The sequence below is a fragment of the Tenrec ecaudatus genome, chromosome X (genome assembly GCF_050624435.1).
Source record: "Tenrec ecaudatus isolate mTenEca1 chromosome X, mTenEca1.hap1, whole genome shotgun sequence".
NCBI classification, from domain to species: domain Eukaryota; kingdom Metazoa; phylum Chordata; class Mammalia; order Afrosoricida; family Tenrecidae; genus Tenrec; species Tenrec ecaudatus.
In genome coordinates this window covers 1,712,556-1,735,672 of record NC_134548.1, presented here as the reverse complement: position 1 = coordinate 1,735,672, position 23,117 = coordinate 1,712,556, and the positions used below count along the sequence as shown (strand labels likewise).

At 44.9% G+C, this 23,117-nt stretch overlaps 1 protein-coding gene across 5 annotated transcripts; it reads left to right on the top strand.

Moving 5' to 3' along the window:
* The first annotated feature begins 1,728 nt into the window (after positions 1 to 1,728).
* Positions 1,729 to 22,987, top strand: LOC142434971 (uncharacterized). 5 transcript variants are annotated; one of them, XM_075539554.1, is made up of 6 exons: positions 1,729 to 1,922; positions 4,360 to 4,510; positions 4,615 to 4,864; positions 8,695 to 8,821; positions 10,120 to 10,270; positions 21,230 to 22,987. In XM_075539554.1, exons 3-6 carry the CDS (start codon positions 4,862 to 4,864, stop codon positions 22,497 to 22,499), a joined length of 1,551 nt encoding a protein of 516 aa, XP_075395669.1. In that variant the 5' UTR covers positions 1,729 to 1,922; positions 4,360 to 4,510; positions 4,615 to 4,861; the 3' UTR covers positions 22,500 to 22,987. The 5 variants fall into 5 exon arrangements, with proteins under 5 accessions (XP_075395669.1, XP_075395673.1, XP_075395668.1 ...); XM_075539558.1 differs by having other exon boundaries at positions 1,729 to 1,975; positions 21,338 to 22,987; XM_075539553.1 differs by having other exon boundaries at positions 1,729 to 1,975.
* Positions 22,988 to 23,117: the final 130 nt, after the last annotated feature.

Here is a 23,117-nt window from a genome sequence, read left to right as displayed (position 1 = left end):
TTTTTTGATTCGGAAACGAATACAAATTAGAATTTTAGATTTTGTTTCTGTGTCCAGCGAAACTTCTGAAATAATTTCCAGTTCCATTATTAATATTTTGGGAAAAAACTATTTAAAACATAAAATGATTGCATATTGTGCAATCATGAATTCAAATTTTGGAGGAAAAGCGAGAAGAGGTACAAATAATATTTTTTATAAATTAAACAAAAACCTTAAGCAAAACATTATTGGTGTTGGTTGTGTAGCGCACATAATACATAACGCCATTCAAACAGCTGCTGATTTGTCGCCCGTAGATGTGGAAAATGTTGTTATTAAAATATATTCTTGAAAAGAAAAAGAAATAAAATATATTCTTATTTCTATATATACACTGTGCGCGTTGAAATGCTTAAAGAATTTTGTGAAACTGCGGAAGTCAAATATCAGAAAATACTTGGATACAGTAAAATGCACTGGTTAGCTCTTTTGCCAGCTGTTGAAAGAATTTTGAAAATATACGATCCTTTGAAATCCTACTTTCTATCACAGGATGAATGTCCTAGAATTTTAGAAGAGTTTTCTGAAAAAGAATCTTCAAAAATTTGGCTAGAGTTTGTACATAATCAAGCAGCTCTTTTTCAAAATGCTATAAAACTTATTGAAGGTGACAAAATTTGGGTAATCGAAGTCGCAAATGAAGTTAATAATTTAAAATTTCAGTGTCAAGAGCAGTTAGAAAATAATTTTCTTCGTTAACTATCTGTAATAGTATAAACAAGCTAGAAGAACAAGGTGCAATAAATCGTGCAGATATCATGAATCACATTAAAAAGTTCTACAGTAACTGCATAGATTATTTAGAAGAGTGGACGGTACATTGCAATGACATTGAACAGTTTCATTGGGTTACATTAAAACAAGAACTTAATTGGAATGATGTGCAGAAATCATTCGATCATATTACTCGAAATTCCCCATGTAGTAATATTTCTGAAAATGATCTTTTGAATGAGGTATCATTTTTAAACATATACTGATAAGGAAAAGGTTAGATCTTGGGCATCAGCAAAAATCACAATAGAGAACAAATGGTTAGAAATATTTCATCATTTTGAAACAAACCATGTTCCATACACTAAATAATGCAGTAAAAATTGTGGAATATGCGCTGTCCTTACCGGGAACTAATGCTGGGACTGGACACGTTTTTTTTTCTACGGTAAATAAAGTGTGGGCATTAGAAAAATGACAATTGACTGTTGAGACTTTGAAAGCCATTTTAAGTGTGAAATACAATTTAACAAATTCTTGTAAAAACTTCATGGCCTTTTAAACGACAGAAGTTACTGTAAAAATTCACTCAAGTGAGAAATATGCCACAGAATAAAATAATACTATACATAATTTTTAATGTATTACATTTTTAAATTGTACTTTGTTGAAATTTAAAAATAGATATGACAATACTATTTTTGCGTTCTATGAATTTTTTTTGTTGCTCTCTATAGACCAAATTTTTAATCAAGAAACCTCCCCCCTCCCTCCCGTTAATGGTGCCCCGCTTTACCAATGTTAAAATCTGGCCACCTTCTCTGTGGAACAAATAGGGGGAGGCACTGCCTGACCCCAAATACCAGGAGGAGGAACGATGGAGCACCACGGACACGAGTCCCACCGCCCCCTTTGTTTCCGCACGGAAGCTTTGCCGTGCGGGACCTACGGACCGGAAACGGAAGTGCTCCTCCGAGGCCCTCCGCCGCCTCACGTTGCGTTCTTTGCTCCCTTCGGGGTTTGCGGCTGTCCGCCGTGGGCCCGGGGGGCCTGTGTCGTCACACCCCGAGTTTGGAGGCGCTCTTCCGGCCCCCCCGCCCTGCGGACGCCGAGGAGCCGGGCTGGAGCTGCGCGCGTCGCTGCGGTCGGTCCGTCGGACCCGGGGGGTGAGGACTCGTGCGGAGTCGGGGTCCCCGGGGCTCCCGGGTCGGGCCTGCAGGTGTGTTGTTGGCTCGTGGTGCTGACTCGGGGCGCTGCGGGCTCCGCGCCTCCCTTTGCACCGCGCACGGCGGGTGCTGCACCGCAGCGACCCCGAGTTTGCAGCGGAGCCCGCTTTGGGAAGGGCTCGCTCAAGAATGGGTGTGCGTTCCTGGAAGCAAGGTGTCAGGTTTGCGCAGACACTGGTTTTCTGTTGCTGGTTTCTTTTTTCTTGATAGTTTTTTCAACCTGCTCGTAACCAGCCTCCTCTTTCAGTGCCCCGCGTTGGACAACGCTGAAGTGGTCAAATTCGAAATAAAGTCTGCAGTCAGGGCTTGCAGAACCCTTCGCGTAACTAGTTGGGGGCGCGCTTAACACTTTGATTCATAGTTCGAATCCCTATTCAGTGCCGGGAGCGCCCCTTTAGGCGCAAGGGCCGGCTTTGAGGTTAGCGTCGGATGTAGGATTATATATGTACAATGATGGTTATCCCCAACCTCAGGAGGAAAACATTTAGTAAGAGGCATGGTGTGGGGAATTCCTTGGGTGTGAAGCCAACATTTTCATCAAGAATGGAAGTTTTTGCAAATCCGGCTGGACCAGAGGATGCACATTGGCACAGAGAGCAACTGGACACACAGGGAATCCAGGGCAATGACTCCTTCAGGACCAGTGATGAGAGTGGCGATGCCTGGACGGTGGAGAGAATGTGGGGTAGAAATTGGGAGCTGATTACAGGAATCTACTTATAGCCTCCTCATTGGGAGAGAGAGGAGAGAAGAGGGCAGGGGGAGACGTCAGACAGTGTAATCTATGACAAAATAATAATATGTGAATGATGAAGGGTTCACGAGGTGGGGGGAGTGGGGAGGGAGGGGGAAATGAGCAGCAGATATTAAGGGCTCAAGTAGAAGGTAAATGTTTTGAGAATGATGATGGCAACAAATGTACATATGTGCTTGACACAATGGATGGATGCATGGATGGATGGATGGATGCATGCATGCATGGATGGATGGGTGGATGGATGGATGGATGGATGGGTGGATGCATGCATGCATGGATGGATGGATGGGTGGATGATGGATGGATGGATGGATGGATGATGCATGGATGGATGGATGGATGGATGCATGCATGCATGCATGGATGGATGGGTGGATGATGGATGGATGGATGGATGGATGATGCATGGATGGATGCATGGATGGATGGATGGGTGGATGATGGATGGATGGGTGGATGGATGCATGGATGGATGCATGGATGGATGGGTGGACGATGGATGGATGGATGGATGGATTGTGATAAGAATTGTATGACTTCCAGAGGCAGGAGGGGGGAGAAAAAAAAGAATTGTATGAGCCCCCCAATAAAATGATTAAAAGAAGAATGGAAGTTTGAAACATTGTTTAACTGTAAAATGATCAGATATGTAATTCCCCCATCGAATTCACGATGAATTAATAAATCAGGAGATGAGATAGTATGAGAAGCAACACAACCTGTAGTCCTTGGTCGGATATAAAGTGTTGATGTTGATGAAAAACGCTTACTGTACGTGATGAGAGCGTGTGCACCTCCATTGTCTGCTCTGTGTTGAGTCAGATCCTCAAGATTGAGCCACAGCGGTGACGAAAAAGGCATTGGTGAAGCACAGATGTGCACATCCTGAGTCAAGGAAGAGTCACTCTTAGGAATGAAGGCCAAATAGGAGTCCGTGTGTACTCAGTAATCAAAATCCTCCAGTAGATGCTAGAGCAACACCCATGATACCGTTTTGTTTTAAATCATTTTATTGGGGTTTGGACGGCTCTTTTCACAATCCATACAGACAGCCGTTGTGGCAAGCACATTTGTACGTTTGTTGCCATCATTTTCAAAACACTTTCTTTCTACTTGAGCCCTTGATATCAGCTCGTTTCCCCGCCCTCCCCAGCCCTTCCTCCCTCATGAATTGAACCCTTAATAATTTATTAAAATTTTTTTCAGTGTCTTTTTCATCCACTCTTCTATTGTCCATCCCCCTGGGAGGGGGTTATATGAAGATCCTTGTGATGGGTTCTCCCTTTCTTCCCCCACCTTCCCCTTACCCTCCTGGTATCACTACTCTCATCATTGGTCCTGAAGACGGATGATCCCCTGTGTTTCCAGCTCTTATCTGTACCGGTGCACATGCTCTGGTCCAGCTGGATTTGTAAGGTAGAATTGGGATCATGACAGTGAAGGTGGGTGGTGGGTGGGAGGAAGCATCAAAAAATAGAGGAAAGTTGTATGTTTCACCAGCGCTCTACTGCATCCTGACTGGCTCGACCCTTCCGTGTGACCCTTCTATAAGGGGATGTCCAGTTGTCTGCAGATGGGCTTTGGGTCTTTGCTCCACACTCCCCTTGTTTTGTTTTCTAGGTCCCTCATCTAATAAGTTTCTCACAGAGTAATTCAGTTGTCCTGGGAGTCCTTGCATGATAGAAAGGTTCCCTTTCCTAATGGTGTACGGAATTGGAAATGAAGAAAGCAGGGCTGTGCTCTGGAGGCTGGAGCCCATTCTGCCTTCGGTGTAAGTGCCCTCAGGATGGGCCTGTTCCCCGCACCTGGGACGAAGCCAGACACCCATCCCTCCTGCTTACTCAACACTGTCTCCACCCCATGCTCTGATTTCAGCGCCTCATTTTGGTGCAGGGAGAACTAAGCCAGCTCAGGCAGCCAGGGACCTGGGGCGACCCTCTGGCACCTCCGAAAACCCCACGGCTGGATTTCAACTGCTCTGACTCGCGTGGGAGACAGACATCACTCGTCTGCCTCCAGACTGCGCTGTGCTCCGCATCCACCGCCCGTCCTGCCTCCTGAAGTGACTTTTGGGGTTCAAGAGGCCACCTTGCCCTAGATCTTCAGAAGCCAGAGCCAGGAAATGGTGAGTTCTAAGGGACTCTTGGGCTCTTTTGACCACAGGTACGTGAGGCTGGATATGAACTGTTGCCGCGCCAACCTTGTGTCGCTCAACATTGTAACTCAAATGCATCGATTCTAGCGTGGTTGTGCACATTCGGTGTTCCAGATTGACAGGTCTATGATACAGCTGTAACAAGCAACATGCCTTGATTCAGGCAAGCATGTCCCCCAAGGTGACCTTGTGCACTTCCCTTCTTTGAGGCTATCTTGTGCAGCAGATCTGCCCAGTTAAAGTGGGGCAGTGTCCACTCCCAAACTCCTTCCCAGAATTTGGGAATTCTTGTTTCTGTTTTGGGTCAGTGCTGCCATCTTTATTTCCATGTCACTTTAGGATAGGAGTCCTGCCGGCCCAGCGTGTAAACATTCCCCTGCTGACAGAGCGTTCAGTCATCCAAACAGCTGCTCGGTGGGAGCGGTGTTTCGATAAAGATGCACCGCCTCTGGGGCAATCCACCTCTCACTCCATCTACTCACTGTGAGTCAGAATGGATGTGTTGGTAGTAGGTCTAGCGTTATGTGTTTACTTCATTGTTTTTCTTTATAAGTCTTGGAGTTTTTTTAGCTTAATCATTTTATTGTGAGCTTGTGCATCTCTTGTCACAATCCATCCATTGTGTCAAGCACATTTGTACATTCATTGCCATCATCATTCTCGAAACATTTGCTTTCTACCTGAGCCCTTGGTATCAGCTACCTATTTGTCCCCTCACTCCCCAGTCCCCCCTCCCTCATGAACCCTTGATAATTTATTAATTATTGTTACTTTGTCATATCTTACATTGTGAACGTCTCCCTTCACCCACTTTTCTGTTGTCCATCCCCCAGGGGAGGGGGTTATATGTAGATCCTTGTGATTGGTTCCCCCTTTCCACCCCACCCTCCTTCCACACGTCTTGGGGGTTTTTTGTTTGCTTGTTTTAAGTCTTGATTTTTTTTTTAAGAGAGCTGTTTCTCTTTATCGTGGTACAGGATGAGGCGAGAGGGCCTGGCACTAGACAGAACAAGGGAGTCAGCCTGTCACCAGGGAGACCCAGCCCTGCAGAGGGTGCCGGATGGGTGGGTCTCCCAGGAGGTGGTCTTCTAGGAGTGGAGCGGAGGTCGGGAATGTATTCTAGCAACCGCGTCTCCTTGAACTTACTGAGCTGAACTCGGCAGAAAGAGAATCCTCCGAGGAGGAGGTACAGGCCGCAGCGATGAGACAGCTATCGCTGACTTGCTGTCAGAGGGTGAATATGTTCTGGGGGCCGTTCCCAAAATCCTTCTCCGTGAAGGGAATGTCCTCAATCAGGACCGCGGAGTGGACCCTGAAAAAGACCCCGAGCTTGTGCGATCACTCCCCCAGCACGGAAGGCGATGCCATAAGCAGCCAGCTCGGGACCTCAGCACGAGTAACGGCATGAAGAGGGGTCAGGCATCGCCGAGACGTGAGCCTGGTTGGAAACGGGGTGCAGAAAGCCTAGGACGCACAGTGGGGAATCACAATGGACTAGGACTAGGCTCGTGCCGCTGTGTCTTCCCCCCTCCCACTTTTCCAACTTTACACATTTCCGTCACTGCTAATGACCTTTTCTGAGTCTAAACCATGTATCTTTTCTTTCCTGGGTATAAAGGTTATGTTAGACCAGGTTGACTAGGAAAACAAATCCATTGACACTCACACATGTATAAGAAAGAGCTTTTTATCCACAAGTAACTATGTAGGAAGAGAACATCCCAACCCAATCCAGCCCAAGACCTCAAGTTCTATTCTGGTCCATAAGACCCTCTTCAGACTCACACAGCGCATGCAATGATGCAGAATGTAGGAAGGTCACAGCCCAGGGGCTGCAAAGTCCCGTGGATCCAATGATGGGGACTCTTTTCCGGGGCTCTGGCAGCAACTAGGGTCCACCAGCAGGAAGGAGAAGGCAGAGAGAGAGGGGTTCCCAGAACCCTCCTTATGAGAAGGCCATGCCCACAAAGAGTCACCATCAGGCTGTGACCTCACTGGCAGGCTGGGCTGCACCCCTACAGTCTTACATATCTTCAAGTTGACATGAAATTTTGTAACCACTAATGGAGGTTAATGGATCCATTTGTGTCCTGTGCATTTACCTTGGATTTGGTGTTGTCGATGACCTATGAAATGTGTATGAGTATGTGCATGTGACTTGTGTGTATGAGTGTCTGCATCTGACATGTGTTTGCATGTAACATGTCTTTGTGAGTGTCTGCATATGAAACGTGCATGAGTGTCTGCATGTGACGTGTGTGTGTATGAATGTCTACATGTGACGTGTGTGTGTGACTGTCTGCATATGACGTGTGTGCATGAGTGTCTGCATATAGTGTGTACATGAATGTCTACATGTGATGTGTGTGTATGCGTGTCTACATATGACCTGTGTGCATGGGTGTCTGCATATGATGTGTGTGTATGAGTGTCTGCATATGGTGTGTACATGAGTGTCTGCATATGACCTGTGTGCATGAGTGTCTGCATATGGTGTGTACCTGAGTGTCTGCATATGACCTGTGTGCGTGCGTGTCTACATATGACATGTGTATGTGAGTGTCTACATATGACCTTTGTGCATGAGTGTCTACATATGACATGTGTATATGAGTATCTACATATGACCTGTGTGCATGAGTGTGTACATATGACATGTGTATATGAGTGTCTACATATGACCTTTGTGCATGAGTGTCTACATATGACGTGTGTGTATGAGTGTCTGCATATTACCTGTATGCATGAGTGTCTACATGTGACGTGTGTGAGTGTCTACATGTGACGTGTGTGTATGAGTATCTACATATGACCTGTGTGCATGAGTGTCTACATGTGACGTGTGTGCATGAGTGTGTACATGTGACGTGTGTGTATGAGTGTCTGCATATGACCTGTGTGCGTGCGTGTCTACATATGACCTGTGTGCATGAGTGTCTACATGTGACGTGTGTGTTTGAGTGTCTGCATGTGACCTGTGTGAGTGTCTGCATATGACCTGTGTGCATGAGTGTCTACATGTGACCTGTGTGCATGAGTGTCTACATGTGACGTGTGTGCATGAGTGTCTGCACTGTCTTGGCTGTGTTTCAGTGAAGGATCTGTGGGTTTGCCTTGGTTGAGCAGAACAGTCGTTTTTAATATTTGAAATGATGTGCAGACGTGCTTCTCGTGCCTGTGTTCCCGGTCTCGCCTGTGGACTTTGCCTCCTGCTACCTTTGCCTGTCCTCTGTGAGAGGGACACGGGGGACAAGAAAAAATAGGCAATTGGCATAGAGAAATTCACAGTTCTCCAAAATACGATGCTTTTCACCAGTGGAACACCTGCCACCTCCCGTGCTCCTAGACTTGAAGGAAGTATGGGACTGCAGGGCCTGGGCCCCCAGTGTTTGGGCCCTGGGTCCTCACAAGGTGATTAGGTGACTAAGGGAAAATCTCCCATTCTGCAGCTGATGGTTAAAAAGGGAGTGAGGTCTGAATGGCTGAATCTCAGCGCTCTTTTCAAACAGTTCTAGACAATAAAGAGGGAGACATAGGACCAATTGCTGGCAGTCAAACCATGGAAAGAGGATTTCCATGTGCTGAAAGCCTTTGAAACGAAGCATCCTCTCTCTGAGGAAGGGAAGTCGTGAAGAGATTAGACTGAAAGCTAATACCCTAGAGTCGACCTGGGTAAAGCACAGAACTTTGGATCAAATGCGCTGATTTCTTAGTTCCCGGAGACTGTCAGCCTCAACCTCTGCCCTGTTCCCATTGGCCGAGTGGTGCCCTGCTGACCCAGAACGTGTGGGCTGTTTTAGGACTCAGTGGTCCCTGAGGATGTGGCCGTCGAATTCAGCCAGGAAGAGTGGGCTCTGCTGCATCCGGATCAGAAGGAACTCTACAGGGACGTGATGGTGGAGACCATGAAGAACCTGGCCTCCATTGGTAAGAACACGCCTTAAGTGCTCACTTCTTTCAGTGGAACAGAAAGATTTCCTTCACCTTTGGCCCAGTCTTCAGGATGAGGAATCGACTCCATCGTGAAACTGGGGACATTGCCCATTGTTCCAGTGCAGGTGAATGTCCTGGCTTCCGAGTGAACATAAAGCTCTGTCTGTGTGGAAGGGAACTTTTTTGGTCTGTGCTGTGATTAAAAGCCACGAGACTCTTGAAGAGAATTAAGTGTAAGAAGCCCGGGCTTCTGGAGGCACCTGAGAGCACTGAGAGAGAGTTGGGTCTGGTAGCGAGTTTCAGTGTATGTGTTACAGGTTTGACAGTATTAATTCGTGGCGGGTAGACTCGAAACTGCCCATCTCTGGCCACCCTGAAGAGCAGAGTTTGGGCTCAAGGTCAAGGCAACCGATCCTTTCCCTTCACTGTCTTCCTGTACGCGAGCACTGTGTTAGCTCTTCCCCCTTTATTTTTCCTGAGAAGCAAAGAGACCATCTAAGGGCAGTGGACGCATGTAGGTCCCTGGGTCCGGAAGTGTCCCAGGAAACCAGGAATTGTAAGGAGCAGCCTCAAATGGAGGGAATTACACGTGAATCATTGAGCAAGGAGAAATGTTCAGAAAGACACCTGAGCGGACTCCTGTATTGTGAGCAGTCCCCATACTGTGGTCGTGGAGGCCCTGCCGGTCTTTATAATGACAATGTCAGGTGAGCATTAGATGGTTAACTACAAGTACCTGCCACACACAGGAGAAAGATAAGACATCCTATTCCTGAAAAGAATTACAGCCTCAGAAACCCTTACATAGCAACGTTTCTCAATCTTTCTAATGCCTCGACCCTTTAATACAGTTCCTCATGTGTGGTGACCCCCGGCAGCCATAAAATTATTTTTGTTGCTACTTCATCACTGTAATGTTGCCAATCTTATGAATTGGGCGACCCCTGTGAAAGGGTTCTTCATCCCCCTAAAGGTATCGAGATCCTCACAGGTTGAGAACCGCTACTATGTAGGGTCCCATTGAGTGGAAATTGACTTGATAAACAATGTTATCAAATATGTTTCTGCTTTGTTCTCTTTGTTAGACCTGTTCGTCATCATCACTCTCGTTCCTGGTGGATAGATTTCTTAGTTAATTGCTGTGTCACTGTGGTCACCGTGTTAAAAGAGGGAAATTTGACCAGAATTTGTTTTGTTTTTCAAAGTAACCATTTCCCTCCCCGCCCCCCCCCCAATAATTCCTTTTCTTTTTTGTTTCATATTTTGAACTTCAACTTGAACTATTGGGTCAGTTTATAGAAGCCTTGATGACAGTGAAAAGTTATCCAGTGAACATGTGACCGTGCAACTCATGAAGATTTACACCCGGTCCTCCATGTTTGGAGAAGTCTCCCAACCACACAGCAATAAAGATCACTATAAAAACTGTGGGAGACTTTTAAGGTAAGTATCATTCAAACAACAAACTGCATGCTTTAAAATCAGGAAAGGTGTATGACAGGTTTGTATCCTCTCATCCTACTCAATCAATCTGTATGCCGAGCAAATAATCAAAGAAGCTGGATTCTAAAAAAGAATGTGGCATCAGGACTGAAGGTTTATTAACAACCTGCGGTATCCAGATGACATGACCCCACTCGCTGAAAGTAAGGAGGGCTTGAAGCACATGCTGATGAAGGTCAAGGATTGCAGCCTGCAGTATAGATTACAAATCAATAGCATGAGGACCACAATCCTCAAAACTGGACCAACAGATAACAGGATAAAGATGAAAAGGTTGAGGTTGTCAAGGATGGTGTCTTGCTTGGATCCACATTCAGTGCTCGTTGAAAGAGCAGTCAAGAGATCCAAAGATGGCTTGCACACACAAAAAGACAGCTGAGGACTTGGGTGTGCTAGACCCAAGCCATGGCTTCCTCACTCGCCTCATCTGCATGTAAAAGATGGACATTGAATAAGGAAGACCAAAGAAAAACCCATGTGTGGTTGGACTTGAGGGGCCAGGCCCCCACCACTCATCATGGGTTTGATAGGCACAGTTGTACGGTTGAGATATATAGATATTATATTAACGTCATCGAGAGCATGAGAGATAGAAGAGAGAGTCAAATAATGGAGTCAGACATATTTCATGGTAGCATGCTCACCTCAGCCCCGCTTGGTGGTCCACATGGAGTGGGGTGGGAGGGAAGGAGGACAAGGGGAGAGGGAACAGGGGAGGAGAGGGAGCTGATGAGAGGTCAAGGGAGGAGCAGAGAGAGAGATCTCTTTCTAACCAAGGTCTACATACCTTTGGGGGTGTGCAAGCCCACTAATTACAGACAAAGATGTATATCACAGGAAGGGGTCCCACTATAGGTTATACAGCAATGAGAGGGGGACAATCTAGGGGCATACACATCATAGGAAGAGGAGGGATTGGGGGTGCACATGTGACAAGATGGGCGGATCCTAGAGTCAGGATGGCAGCTTAACTTTGGATGTCCCAGAGTGCTTTTGAACTATTTTCTGAATCCCCATAGGGAACATTATCAGTAGGGTGTGAACTCCACCTACAGGAACCAAATCATTGGGAGGATACCTGTGAGCATCTGACCTCCCCTCACAAGTCCCCCGTTATATATATAAAATTCCAAAGCCACATGGGCGACATGGTTATTTTCTATACATTGAAAGCTGTCAAGGCAAAACTTCATGATCCAATTAATATAGTCAAAAATTCAGGCTTAATAGAAACATTTTGAATCCAGACATGGAGGATAAAGTCCCCCTGTGTCCATCTGCTATTGGAGGAAGGTATGAGAGGGGCTGAATGCCACGGCTGGAAGAAATGGGGCCACATAGGAATGTCTGCTTCTATAGTTAAAGCTGCCGGCCACACAGCAACCAGCTTTGTGCTCGTAAGAGACAACCTCAGAGCAGCACCATACAGGAGGGTAAAGCGAGGAACAATGTCATGAGAATGTGATTAGGACTTACAACTCACAAGGGTGGAGGTCCCCCTCCACCACTAGAAACCTAGCTTTCCAGGTTCCTTTGCGAGACAGTGAAGGATTCGTCCTTAAACACTCTCTTCCTGTTCTTTGCTCCTCACGGTATTTGCCTCATGCGCGAACTTCAAAAGTGCCATAGAGGCCGTGTGATTCTCCTTCATACACCTTAGCTTTCTATAGAAGCAACACGTGATAGCCAGGACGAAAATTGTGTTAATGAGCAGCACTCAGGCTGGAACCCAGGCTATGAGAAATACTTTGAACCCAAGCATGAGATTCCAACCCTTCCATGCCCTTCACCAATCGCTTAATTATATCAGAGCCAGGAGATGCCTCAAGACTGTCTTTGAATGTATAGAAAACATCCCTTTTAAGCTGATCAACATCTTCAACATCTAATGAAATGTTTCCCTTAAAGCCTTGCAAATGTTTCCTAATCAAATCCCAATCATGCAATGTCTTATTATAAGGATAAAGGGTTTTACAAAAATCAGTTACATTCCAATCACATTTCAACAATTGACAAGTCCAAAATCTTCATCTTTCCGCAAAGCAACAATTCTGTTGGAATAGTCCAGTCACATTGTATAAAATATTCCGCTTTGATAAGAATCCCAGAGTTTTTCTTAGACTGCGTCAGCCATGGAAGAAATATCTCAGCAGTCAGCAATTGCCATTCTCAGGAATCTGCGAGGTCTTCTTGACGTTTTGGATAACTTCAGTAACAGGACAGGGGGGTCAGGTCCCACATCAGCTTCCCGGCTTTCTTCTGGGCCTTGCTGGCTGAAGAGAAATCCACCTATGTCCTTTGCCTCTGAAAATATAAACAAATAGCCCCTCTCTTCGGGGTGTCATTAACCTGAAAAAGGAATTGTGATTAAGCTTTTGTGGTTCCTTGTGTCCTTCATGTCCACCTTTCTCCGAACGTGGTTGTGTCCGTCCAAGGGGAGCCCATCAGCTTTATTCTGCAAAACCATAACTGCATAGCCTTTTCTCCGGGTGACAAATGGACCTGGATCCCAAACGCGATTTCCACCTTCTTCGGATTTCTTAGGATCCGCTTTTTCTGTAGACGTGAAAATGTGTTTATCTGTCCTAATTTTGTTGCAAGCTTTTAGTAAGGAAAAAATTTTTTTTATTAAAACGACTAAATGTACTTTGTCACACATAAGATTCCTGTTCTCCCCCTTCTGTTTTAACAATTCAGATTTCAAAGCATTACTAAGAGTCTCAGTTACCTTGCTTGGTCTTGAACCAGTAAAACTACTAGTTAGATAGCCTTCATTGTTCTGTAAATTTCTGCTGCCGGCTCTCAGAGAATCTACAGAACTAACATGTAAATTTTGGCTCCCAGCTCTCAGAGAATTAAGAGAGCTGACTGATTGGGAGAACTTGTTACCATACTTTGAAAGACTGAAAAATTCTTAAAATTGTTCAGCTGTTGCTAACTTAAGTAAAACAGACATTTTTCCTCCAAGTTTACCAGTAAGGTTACAGGCTCTTTGCACGGTATGATTTTTACCTTCTTGCAATATTCTGATCTGGTTAACTTTTCTCATTCCATCCAAGGTGGGTTTAGAGGAAGTTAATGGCTGGTCTTAGGCCCTTGTGAATTCCCTAAGGAAATGACCCCATATCCAGAGTTTAAAAACCTTTTTCCTTCAATTTCTAATTCCATGTGAGGGTGCTTTTGTCTCCCCACAGTAGCGTTCCAGAGACCCCTTCATTTAAAGGGTGGTCAGACTTCTCCAGTACTCTTTCCTGACAGTTGTAACTTTTAACTCCAGTAATGCAAGGAAGCAAACATTGGCTTAAGCAATCTTCCTTTTTTATAAACCATGGTATATCAGAATTCATCACTGCCTTAATTTCTTCATCATCCTGCCCAATAACTTCAGCAACATCTGGAGAATTTAGGTTGGACTTTCCTAATAAACATCCTATAGTTCTTTTAGGTAGCGGACCCCAATTACTGCTTCTAATTTCTGATTCAATCACAGCTTTTGGCTTTTCCTCACAACTCTGATCAACTCCAGGATCAATTTTAATTCCTTGAGTACTTAGGTTAAATCTTCCGGACAACAACTGTATTACTCTTTCAATAAGAGGCTCCTGCTGTGAGTTTGGGGGATACCTATGATTGCTGCCATTCAAAGATTCTCTTGCTGGCTTAGGCAGAAGCCTTGCCTTCTGAGCTCTGTTAGGCAGAACTTGGATCAAACTCCTTCCTCCATTTTCCCGCCGGGAAGCCTTTGCGAGTGGCAACCCTTCACTTTTGAACTTTGAGCGACATGGTCTCGACCAATGAGTTCCCTTCCTACCACGGAGGCAAAGTTCAGGGTCTTTTAAACTCGATCTGAATAGCTGTAGCCTGCTCTCCCTATACTGTCTTTGACGATGACCTGGCTTTCCACAGCTAACGCATTTTCTTCTTGGTTTGGTGTAATTTGCCAAGGGAGCTGCCGTGAGGTTGACCTTCTATGCATCTGTCTCTACATTCCTGCATTTTTTTTTATTATTGAAAAAGTTTATATTTAGCATTAGCCAGCTGGGCTCACTTTAGATGATTCCAATTTTGTTGGCAACATCTAAAGCGTCAGTCAGGAGCCAGTCGAACATATGGCTTCTTCTCCCCATCAGGCCTGATCAAGGTGTTGACCTTGGCTACGTCAATGTCATAGAGCTTCTCCACAGCCTGTTTGATCTGGTGTGTGGTGGCCTTGACATCCACAGTGAACACAAGTGTGTTGTTTCCTTCGATCTTCTTCATGGCAGACTGTAGTCAAGGGGAACTTGATGATGGCATAATGGTCCAGCTTATTTCTCCTGGGGGCGCTCTTCCCAGGGTATTTGGGCTGCCTTCTTAGTCTCAAGGTCTTGGGCCGCCGGAAGGTGGGTGACGTGTGGATCTTCTTTTTTTGTGGCTGTGGCTGCCTTTCAGCACGGCCTTCTTGACTTTTAAAGCCTTTGCTTTGGCTTCCCTTTTGGGAGGGGCAGGAGCTTCCTTCTTCACCTTCGGCGCCATCTTCGGCGCCATCTTCGTGAAAAGGCCCTGCATATTCCAAGATGTTCTAGCAGCGTGCCCTGTTCCATGTAGGGATGCAAGGCATTTTTACAGTGCTTATTAGAGAAATCATAAGATTGCTTATGCTATAGGCCTCTGACTGCCTGGGCATTTTTTTACATGTTTTGAAGTAGCGTCTTCCATTCAGAACACAAAGTTAGCATAAGCTCATCATTCCGCTGCCTTATAGCTGTGTAACTCAGCTTTTTCTCTTCTGATGGAATTATCTTTTCACCAGCCCTTAGGCAAACTTTGCGTATCTGTCCTATTGTCTGTTCCTTAAACGGTAGTTGGGACTCAACTGTGATATAATTCTCAGCCCCTAGCAATTGAATTCCTATATCTGTGCCCTCTTCTAAATTTGTGTGCACTCGTGCAAGGGCTGCTTCCTTCCACCGCATTTGATGTTGCAAAGATTCTGAAGAGTAAAGACAAATTTTCGCTAAAGCTCCTGGACTCTGCTAAAGCCCTTATCATGCTAATTATAAATTGTGAGTCTGGGCCATGATCATTGACTGCCTGCTTAAGAGCTTTTAGCAACTCAAAGGAAAGGGCACTGTGAATTCCTTGTGGGTGTTTCCCGTAAGGCTGTCTGTTAGTAGCTTTAAGAGGATAAGACCTTCTAAATTCTGCATCTCCATCTGCAATCCCCCTTTCTACCCTAGAAAGTAAAGGTGCTTTCCTATAATTCCACCTCTTTGCTTCTGATCTCTGAGCTCGGCTTCTCAACCTGTATGTCTTGAAGCTCCACTTCCTGAACTTCATCATCTGTGTTAGCTCCCTTACTTTGCATTTCTTTGGAGCTCATCTCTCCACCTCCAGCACTGGCTTGCTTGCTTGTGTTACAATCTCTAGTCCTTCTTACACTCAATTCCAGCAGGGGAGCAGATGCTGTTACTATATCCCCTTCTGACTCAGACTTAGGTTTTTCAGCTCTGCCTAAAATCTTCTCATCTGCCTGAAACCCATCCTGATTGCTTCTCACCTGATTTAACTTTGCAAAGCTTAGATGCTTCTCACTACTTTGCTGATCTTGTTTCTTTGCTTTCTCTACCTTTGAAAACAAGGGAGCTTCCTGGGATTGTTTAGTGGTCTCGCTTTGGGTCTTGGAATCTGGAATTGGATGCCTCTAGTACTTTTATCACCTTTAGACCTTCGGAGGCTGCAGTCCCCCGAGGGCATATAGGCTTTGGCCATGAGGTTTCCTTTAGAATCAGAGGCCTTGCATGACAAGTCAATCCCTGCTTCTTCAGTTTTTCCTAAAGTTTCATCACCTCAATCATGCTCAGTCACAGACACTTTTGCTTTCTTTTCTAGATTTGAATAGATACAAGACTTCTCACTGCACTGATAATCATTCTCTTCCTCCTGCCAAGGTTTTAAAAACATATTAACTTGAACCCACAGAGATGGGCCATGAGAAGCCAATGGAGGAGCTGAGAGAGCAAGAGCCCTCCCTCTCTATTGCTAACCCAAGCCTATATACCTTTGGGGGTGTGAAAGCCCACTAATTACAGGTAAAGACGTCACAGGAAGGGGTTACACTATAGGTTATACAGCAATGAGAGAGGGACAATTTAAGGACATACACGCCATAGGAAGAAGAGGGATTGGGGGTATACATGTGACAAGATGGGCGGATCCTAGAGTCAGATTGGCAGCTTAACTTTGGATGTCCCAGAACTGGGTTTGATCTGTTCTTTGGCTCCTCATAGGAACCATTACCAGTAGGGTGTGAACTACACCTACAGGAACCCAATGATAACTGCAGGCCTGTCCGTTGTCCTTAATGGTGTGGGGGCCCACTGCAGTCTGGCAACTGATTGCCCTCGGGGAGGATGCCTACAAGCGTCTGACCTCTCACCACACCCATGTATTTGAGTTGTGGTGCTAGAGACTATTCAAAGTATAGTGGGCTGCTATAAGGACAAACAAATGTCTTGGTAAAAGACCGGATACTTCGGGCTTGTTATCAGGAGAGACCAGTCCCTGGAGAAGGGCATCATGTTAGGTGGGGAAGAGGGGTAGTGAAGGAAAGGAGGGCCCTTGAGAAAATGGATGGACACCATGGCTGTAACAGTGGACTCAGGCATAAAGAACAGTACTGAGGTGGCACGGGACCGGGAATTGTTTCATTCTGTTATGAGCAAGGTTGCTTTGGGTTGGAACCGACCCAATAGCACCTACCAAGAACATAATTCAAGCAAAACTGCTCATTCTAGAACCCCAGGAAAAGGTTCTTAGGTGCCATGAGCTTAAAATACATATTTGTGTGTTTATACCAGGTTTTGTGTTCCGGCTGCCTCAGGTTTAATTAAACAAATAACACAGGAGCACACCAGCTGTATTACCAGGCCCTCTGTCCTCAGATGGGGAACCCTACCATGCAGCCTTCCAGGGGGACCTGGTCACCTTTGAGAGCTTAACCTGGAGCCTGCAAATGAGTTGAGGCCTTGGTTGGACCCATTAGACTTACTTTGAGCCTTGGATTTTCAACCCTGGCCAGCAGAGCCTCAGACCCTTGGCAGTACTTGCCTAAGACCACTGTCCAAGCAGTACTTGCCCAAGACCACTGTCCAGGCCTGTGATGGTCACTGACAGTGAGTCCACTGAGCTGACAGTTGGCACCTATTGGGATCTTAGGCTAAACCCCCTTGGACTTTGTAAGAGACTTGATAGCCTTGACCTGTGCGTCCGTGGCTTGGCTTGTTGGCCAGTCATTTCTTCAGGTGTTTCCATGCTTCATGACAAAGCATGTATTTCTTGGGAATTTGGGGGTCCCCTCCCTTAAAATATTCATGTCATTGTGATTGGGATTTCTTGATGCTTTTTTTAAAAACTTTTATTTTAAGCTTAATTGACTCTGGAGCCTTGAGTTTTTGCTTCTTAGGTTTCTTCTGGGATTTCTTCTTTGCAGCTTCCTCTTCTGGTTTGGGAACAATGTGTTCCTTTTCAGTCGGGATCACTGCAGTGTGGCAGGGGTGGGGCTCACGTGTGGGTTGGCCCCACCATGAGCTCTATATGTCCAGCAACCCATCTTGGGCACTTTGTTCACCCAATGTGCTCAATGACTAGAGAATCTACATCTAAACCCTTAAGAGGAGCATCACTCTGCATTTTTAAGCATATACAGCAAAACTTCAGCACTCTTTTCTGGGCCACCGACCCTGGGTCCAACCCCACTGTGTGGCCTGGTCACATCTACCAATCCCACCATTGTAACGTCAGAAGGACACACAGCTCCTGCAGTGACATCTTTCAGATACTTAATGGCTCTCCAGATGATGAACTGGACAGGTTCGTGAGGGTTTTTAAAATTCGGGTGAAGATTTGACCCTCTTAATCTGCATGACTTCTATGGGGGTTTCTGGGTCGTTAGTAGCAAGCCATTTTGGTAGATCACCTTAGGCCTCCCCGGGAAGAGCTCCTGATACGTTGATTTTGTGCTGTTCTAGAATTGGTGGTGTATTGTGTGGCTCTTCAGCTTGATGATGTCTACACTGATGTTTGGAGCTCCAGGGGACAAAGAAGAGCACTGTACCAGGGTGCTAACAGGTTCAAGTTGTTGTTAGGTGCCATCTAGTTGACTTCAACCCATAGCGACCTTATGCACACAGAACGAAACACTCCTTAGTCCTACACTGTCCTCATAACTGTCCATGTGCTTGAACCCATCGTTTCAACCGCTCTCTGAATCCATCTTGTTGAGGACTTTCCACTTTTTCACTGCCCCTCCACTTTACTTCCCATGGTGATCTCCTCCAGGGACTGGTTCCTTCTGACAACTTCTCCAAAGTATGTAAGTCAAAGTCTCGTCGTTGTGACCTCTAAGGAACACTCTGGCTGTATTCTTCCAAGGCACATTTGTTTGTCCTTTAAACAGTCCGTGGTCCTTCAGGATTCTTCTCCAGCACCACAATTCAAATGCATCGATGCTTCCGCCTTCTTTATTGAGTGTCCAGCTTTCACATGCCTATGAGGTATGTTAGCCTAACATGTCTATGAGGTATGTTAGAGAAACAAATCCACACTCATACGTGTATAAGAAAGAGCTTTAAATAAAGAGTAATTGTACTTTAAGAAAACATCCCAGTCCAGTCCAGATCAAGCCCATAAGTCCGATATTAGCCCATATGTCTGATACCAGTCCGTAAATTCCTCTTCAGGCTCACACAAAACATGCAATAACGCCGAATGCAGGAAGATCACAGGCCGGTGGGATCTTGTGGATCCAATGGCGGCGTAAGTATCTCAGCGCTGGGTCTACATGTGTCTTGTCATCAGAAATACCAAGCAGGGAAAAAATAAAAAGAAAGAAATACCAAACAGACAGTGTGTGTGTCCCGCCTCCAGCACAGCGTCTCCAGATGAGGTCATCTAGCAGCAACCTGATTGGCAGGGTAAACTCCACCCTGTGGTTCTGAATAGTGTCAAGGGCTCCAGATGCTGTCACCATGACCACATGAGGTGATGGAGAATGCCACAGCCTGAGGCAGGTGTACCTTGGTAATTCAGGAATTCTCATTTCTCTCTAGGTTATCCATGGTTTGTTAGAGTGCACACAGGCAAACGCCTTTGCAGAGCCAATAAAACACAAACATCTTTCTGGTTTTCTCAGCTAAAAGGCAAGACCCATCTGGCATCAGCAGTGATGTCCCTTGGTCCACATCCCCTTCTGAATGCAGCCTGAACCGCTCACACCGCCTTGTCAATGTACTGCTGCGGCCACGGTTGCACCATCTTCAGCAAAATTTTACTTATGGGTGCTATTGATGATCGTCTGTACTCTGGGCCTTCTGTTGGGTCACCTTTCTTTGAAATGGGTACAAATATGGATATCTTCCAGTCAGTTGGCCAAGTATCTGTCTTCCAAATTTCCTGACTTAGATGAGTAAGTGCTACCAGTGCTTCGTCAGCTTGTTGAAACATTTCAGTTGCTATTCCGTCCCTTCCTGGAGCCTTATTTTTGTCTTATGTTTTCAGTGCAGCTTGAACAACTTCTTTCAGCACCATTGATTCTTGCTTCTATGCTACCTCCTGAAATAGCGGCACGTTGAGTAGTTCTTTTTGGTACAAGGACTCTGTGTATTCTTTCCGTTTTCTTTGGCACCTTTCTGCATCATTCAGTGCTTTCTCCATAGAATCTTTCAGGATTGCACTCCAAACAGACTGGTTCATAAAGTTTCAGTAATTGCTGACATGAACAATAGCAGTATATGAATGCAAAGCAACCAAATCTATTGCTCATCAGATTTGGACCACAGAAGGGAAAATCAATGATAGTGGACAATTGTGTGTGTTTGTGTGTGTGTGAGAGAGAGAAAGAGAGAGATTGAGTTTCTATACTCCTGCCTCTGGTCCAAACTCATATAAGACTTCTGAAACTTTAGGGATTTACGTGGAAGATTGGGTATTAGCAGACCTGTGGGCAGCGACAAAGAAGCTATGCATCGATGTTTGTTTTCTGCAAGGTTCAAAATCCAGCGGCTACAGAGTTTGGTCACAATATTCCATAAGTTGCCCTTAATGACATTATCAGTTGCTGAACTGTTATAAACACGTTCAAACCTCTATCTGGACAAATACACACATACATCTGCTTTTATATATTTATATGTATATTTTTCATATAAACCTAATTAATTATTTTCATAGCCCAAACTTTTTTTAAACATTTTATGAGGGGCTCATACAACTCTTATCACAGTCCATACATATACATACATCAATTGTATAAAGCACATCTGTACAGTCTTTGCCCTAATCATTTTTTTTCCTTTTCTTTTTTTACATTTTATTAGGGGCTCATACAACTCTTATCACCATCCATACATATACATACATCAATTGTATAAAGCACATCCATACATTCCCTGCCCCAATCATTCTCAAAGCATTTGCTCTCCACTTAAGCCCCTTGCATCAGGTCCTCTTTTTTTCCCCCTCCCTCCCCGCTCCCCCCTCCCTCATGTGCCCTTGGTAGTTTATACATTGTTATTTCATCATATCTTGCCCTATCCGGAGTCTCCCTTCCCCCCCTTCTCTGCTGTCCGTCTCCCAGGTAGGAGGTCACATGTGGATCCTTGTAATGAGTTCCCCATCATAGCCCAAATTTTTATAAATTTGAATCTGATATCCAGTGCTAGGAACATTGTTCACGTGGCCCCATGATGAGAAGGCCTCATGTTTTAGAAAATCAGTGACAATAATGGTTGTATTTATGCCAGATGATTTAATCTACAAAACACGAGAGAGAGTGAGGCAGAAAATATGCATGTAAACTGTTTGATGATGGTTAAGTAGGAACAAATTATTTCCAACAAAATGTTGCCTCTTTCTAAACAGAAGTCACACATTAGAAAGTCTCCGTGGAAGAAATGAAAGAAGTCAGTACGGGAAATCCTTCAGCCAAAATCTGAATCTTACTGTGCTACAAAAAAATCTTCCAAACAGATTTGCACGCGGTCACTGTGGAAAAGTCTTCCTGGATCACACATCACATGACCATCATACTGGACCTCTCACCGAATACAATACCTGTCAGTGTAAGGAATGTGGATACCCTTGCCTTTGTCCCTCTCACCTGACCACTCCTATGAAAACAGGTAATGGAAAGAAACCCCACAAATGTAAGGTATGTGGGGTGGACTTCGTGTGTATGTCATCCTTTAAGAAGACTGTGACAACACTTGCAGGTGAGAAATGCTCTGATTTTAACAAACGTGAGAAAGGTTTCCGTAGCGTCTCATCTTTTTGGACACATGTGAGACCTCATAAGCATGAAGATAAAGAGGGTTATGAGACCTATAGTCCTTCCCTTATTTTACGTAAAAAATTACCTAATAGAGATAAGCCCCATGAATGTAAGGAATGTGGGAAAACCTTTCGTTATCCATCTGCCCTTTCTAGTCATCAGAGAACCCACAGTGCAGAGAAGCCTTTTGAGTGTAAGGACTGTGGGAAAGCATTTGGTTATCCCTCCGGCCTGTCTACACATCAACGAGTCCATCGTGCAGAGAAGCCTTATGAGTGTAAGAAATGTGGGAAGGCGTTCAGTTATCACTCATCTCTCACCACACATTTGCGAATTCACAGTGGAGAGAAGCCCTACGAATGCAAGGAATGTGGGAAAACCTTCAGTTATTGCTCCTCTTTCACCACCCATATGCGAACTCACAGTGGAGAGAAACCTTATGAGTGCAAGGAATGTGGGAAAGCGTTTAGTTGTTGCTCGTCTCTTATTCTGCATTCACGAATTCACAGTGGAGAGATGCCTTATGAATGCAAGGAGTGTGGGAAAGTCTTTAGGCAGAATTCAAGCCTTGTTATACATAGAAGAATTCACAGTGGGGAGAGACCATATGAATGTAAGGAGTGTGGGAAAGTCTTTAGGCAGGCCTCGAACTTCGCCACACACAGAAGAATTCACAGTGGAGTAAGACCTTATGTATGTAAAGAGTGTGGGAAAGCCTTTAATCAGTCATCGCACCTCACCACACATGTAAAAACTCACAATGGGAAGAGGCTTTATGAATGTGGAAAAGCTTTTAGATGCTGTTCATCGCTCACTCAACATATTCGAACTCACAGTGGAGAGAAACCTTATAATTTGTAAGCTGTGTATAAAGGCTCTCAGTGTTCTTCAGTAGTTTGTAGACATGGAAGACCCTTCTGAGTGGAAATCCTGAGTGTAGGGGATGTTGGAAGGTCTACACAGTCGTCGCCCCTCACTTCATGTGTGAGAACTCAGAATAGGGGACTACGTTGTCAATAAATCAAGTTTAATTCTTACCGCTCTAATACTGCAAATTTGATAGGGAATAAGAATTTTTTCTGGGGTTAAAGCAGCAATTCTGACTAAAAAGAAGTCTTTAGAGCAATTTTGTGCCTTTGGGGGAAACAACAATTTCATTGTAATGTGGGGTTGTGTTCAGGGGTATCTGTTATACTCTCAGTTCAAGGTAACTCTTTCCTTAAAGCCTTTGACTATTCCAAAATGAGGCTAGCAGAAAATAGTCTTGAACATACGTGGTTTTCTGTTTTTTAATGTTTCTATTTATGTTTAGCATATAATTAAATACCTCACATTGATGTAAGAGTCAGGATTTTTGTTTCCTTGTCTAACTTATTTACTTCCATTCTTACCGTCTGTGCACTTAACACTTTGACCCTTTATTATTAGTAAATTTCTCTTACAGCAACACAACACATTGAGCAGAATGCAAATCACCTG

Coding starts and splice junctions, on each gene's coding strand:
- LOC142434971 (XM_075539557.1), top strand. Junction 8,822..10,119: donor GAAGAACCTGGCCTCCATTG/GTAAGAACACGC, acceptor CTATTGGGTCAG/TTTATAGAAGCCTTGATGAC. Junction 10,271..21,229: donor AACTGTGGGAGACTTTTAAG/GTAAGTATCATT, acceptor CTTTCTAAACAG/AAGTCACACATTAGAAAGTC.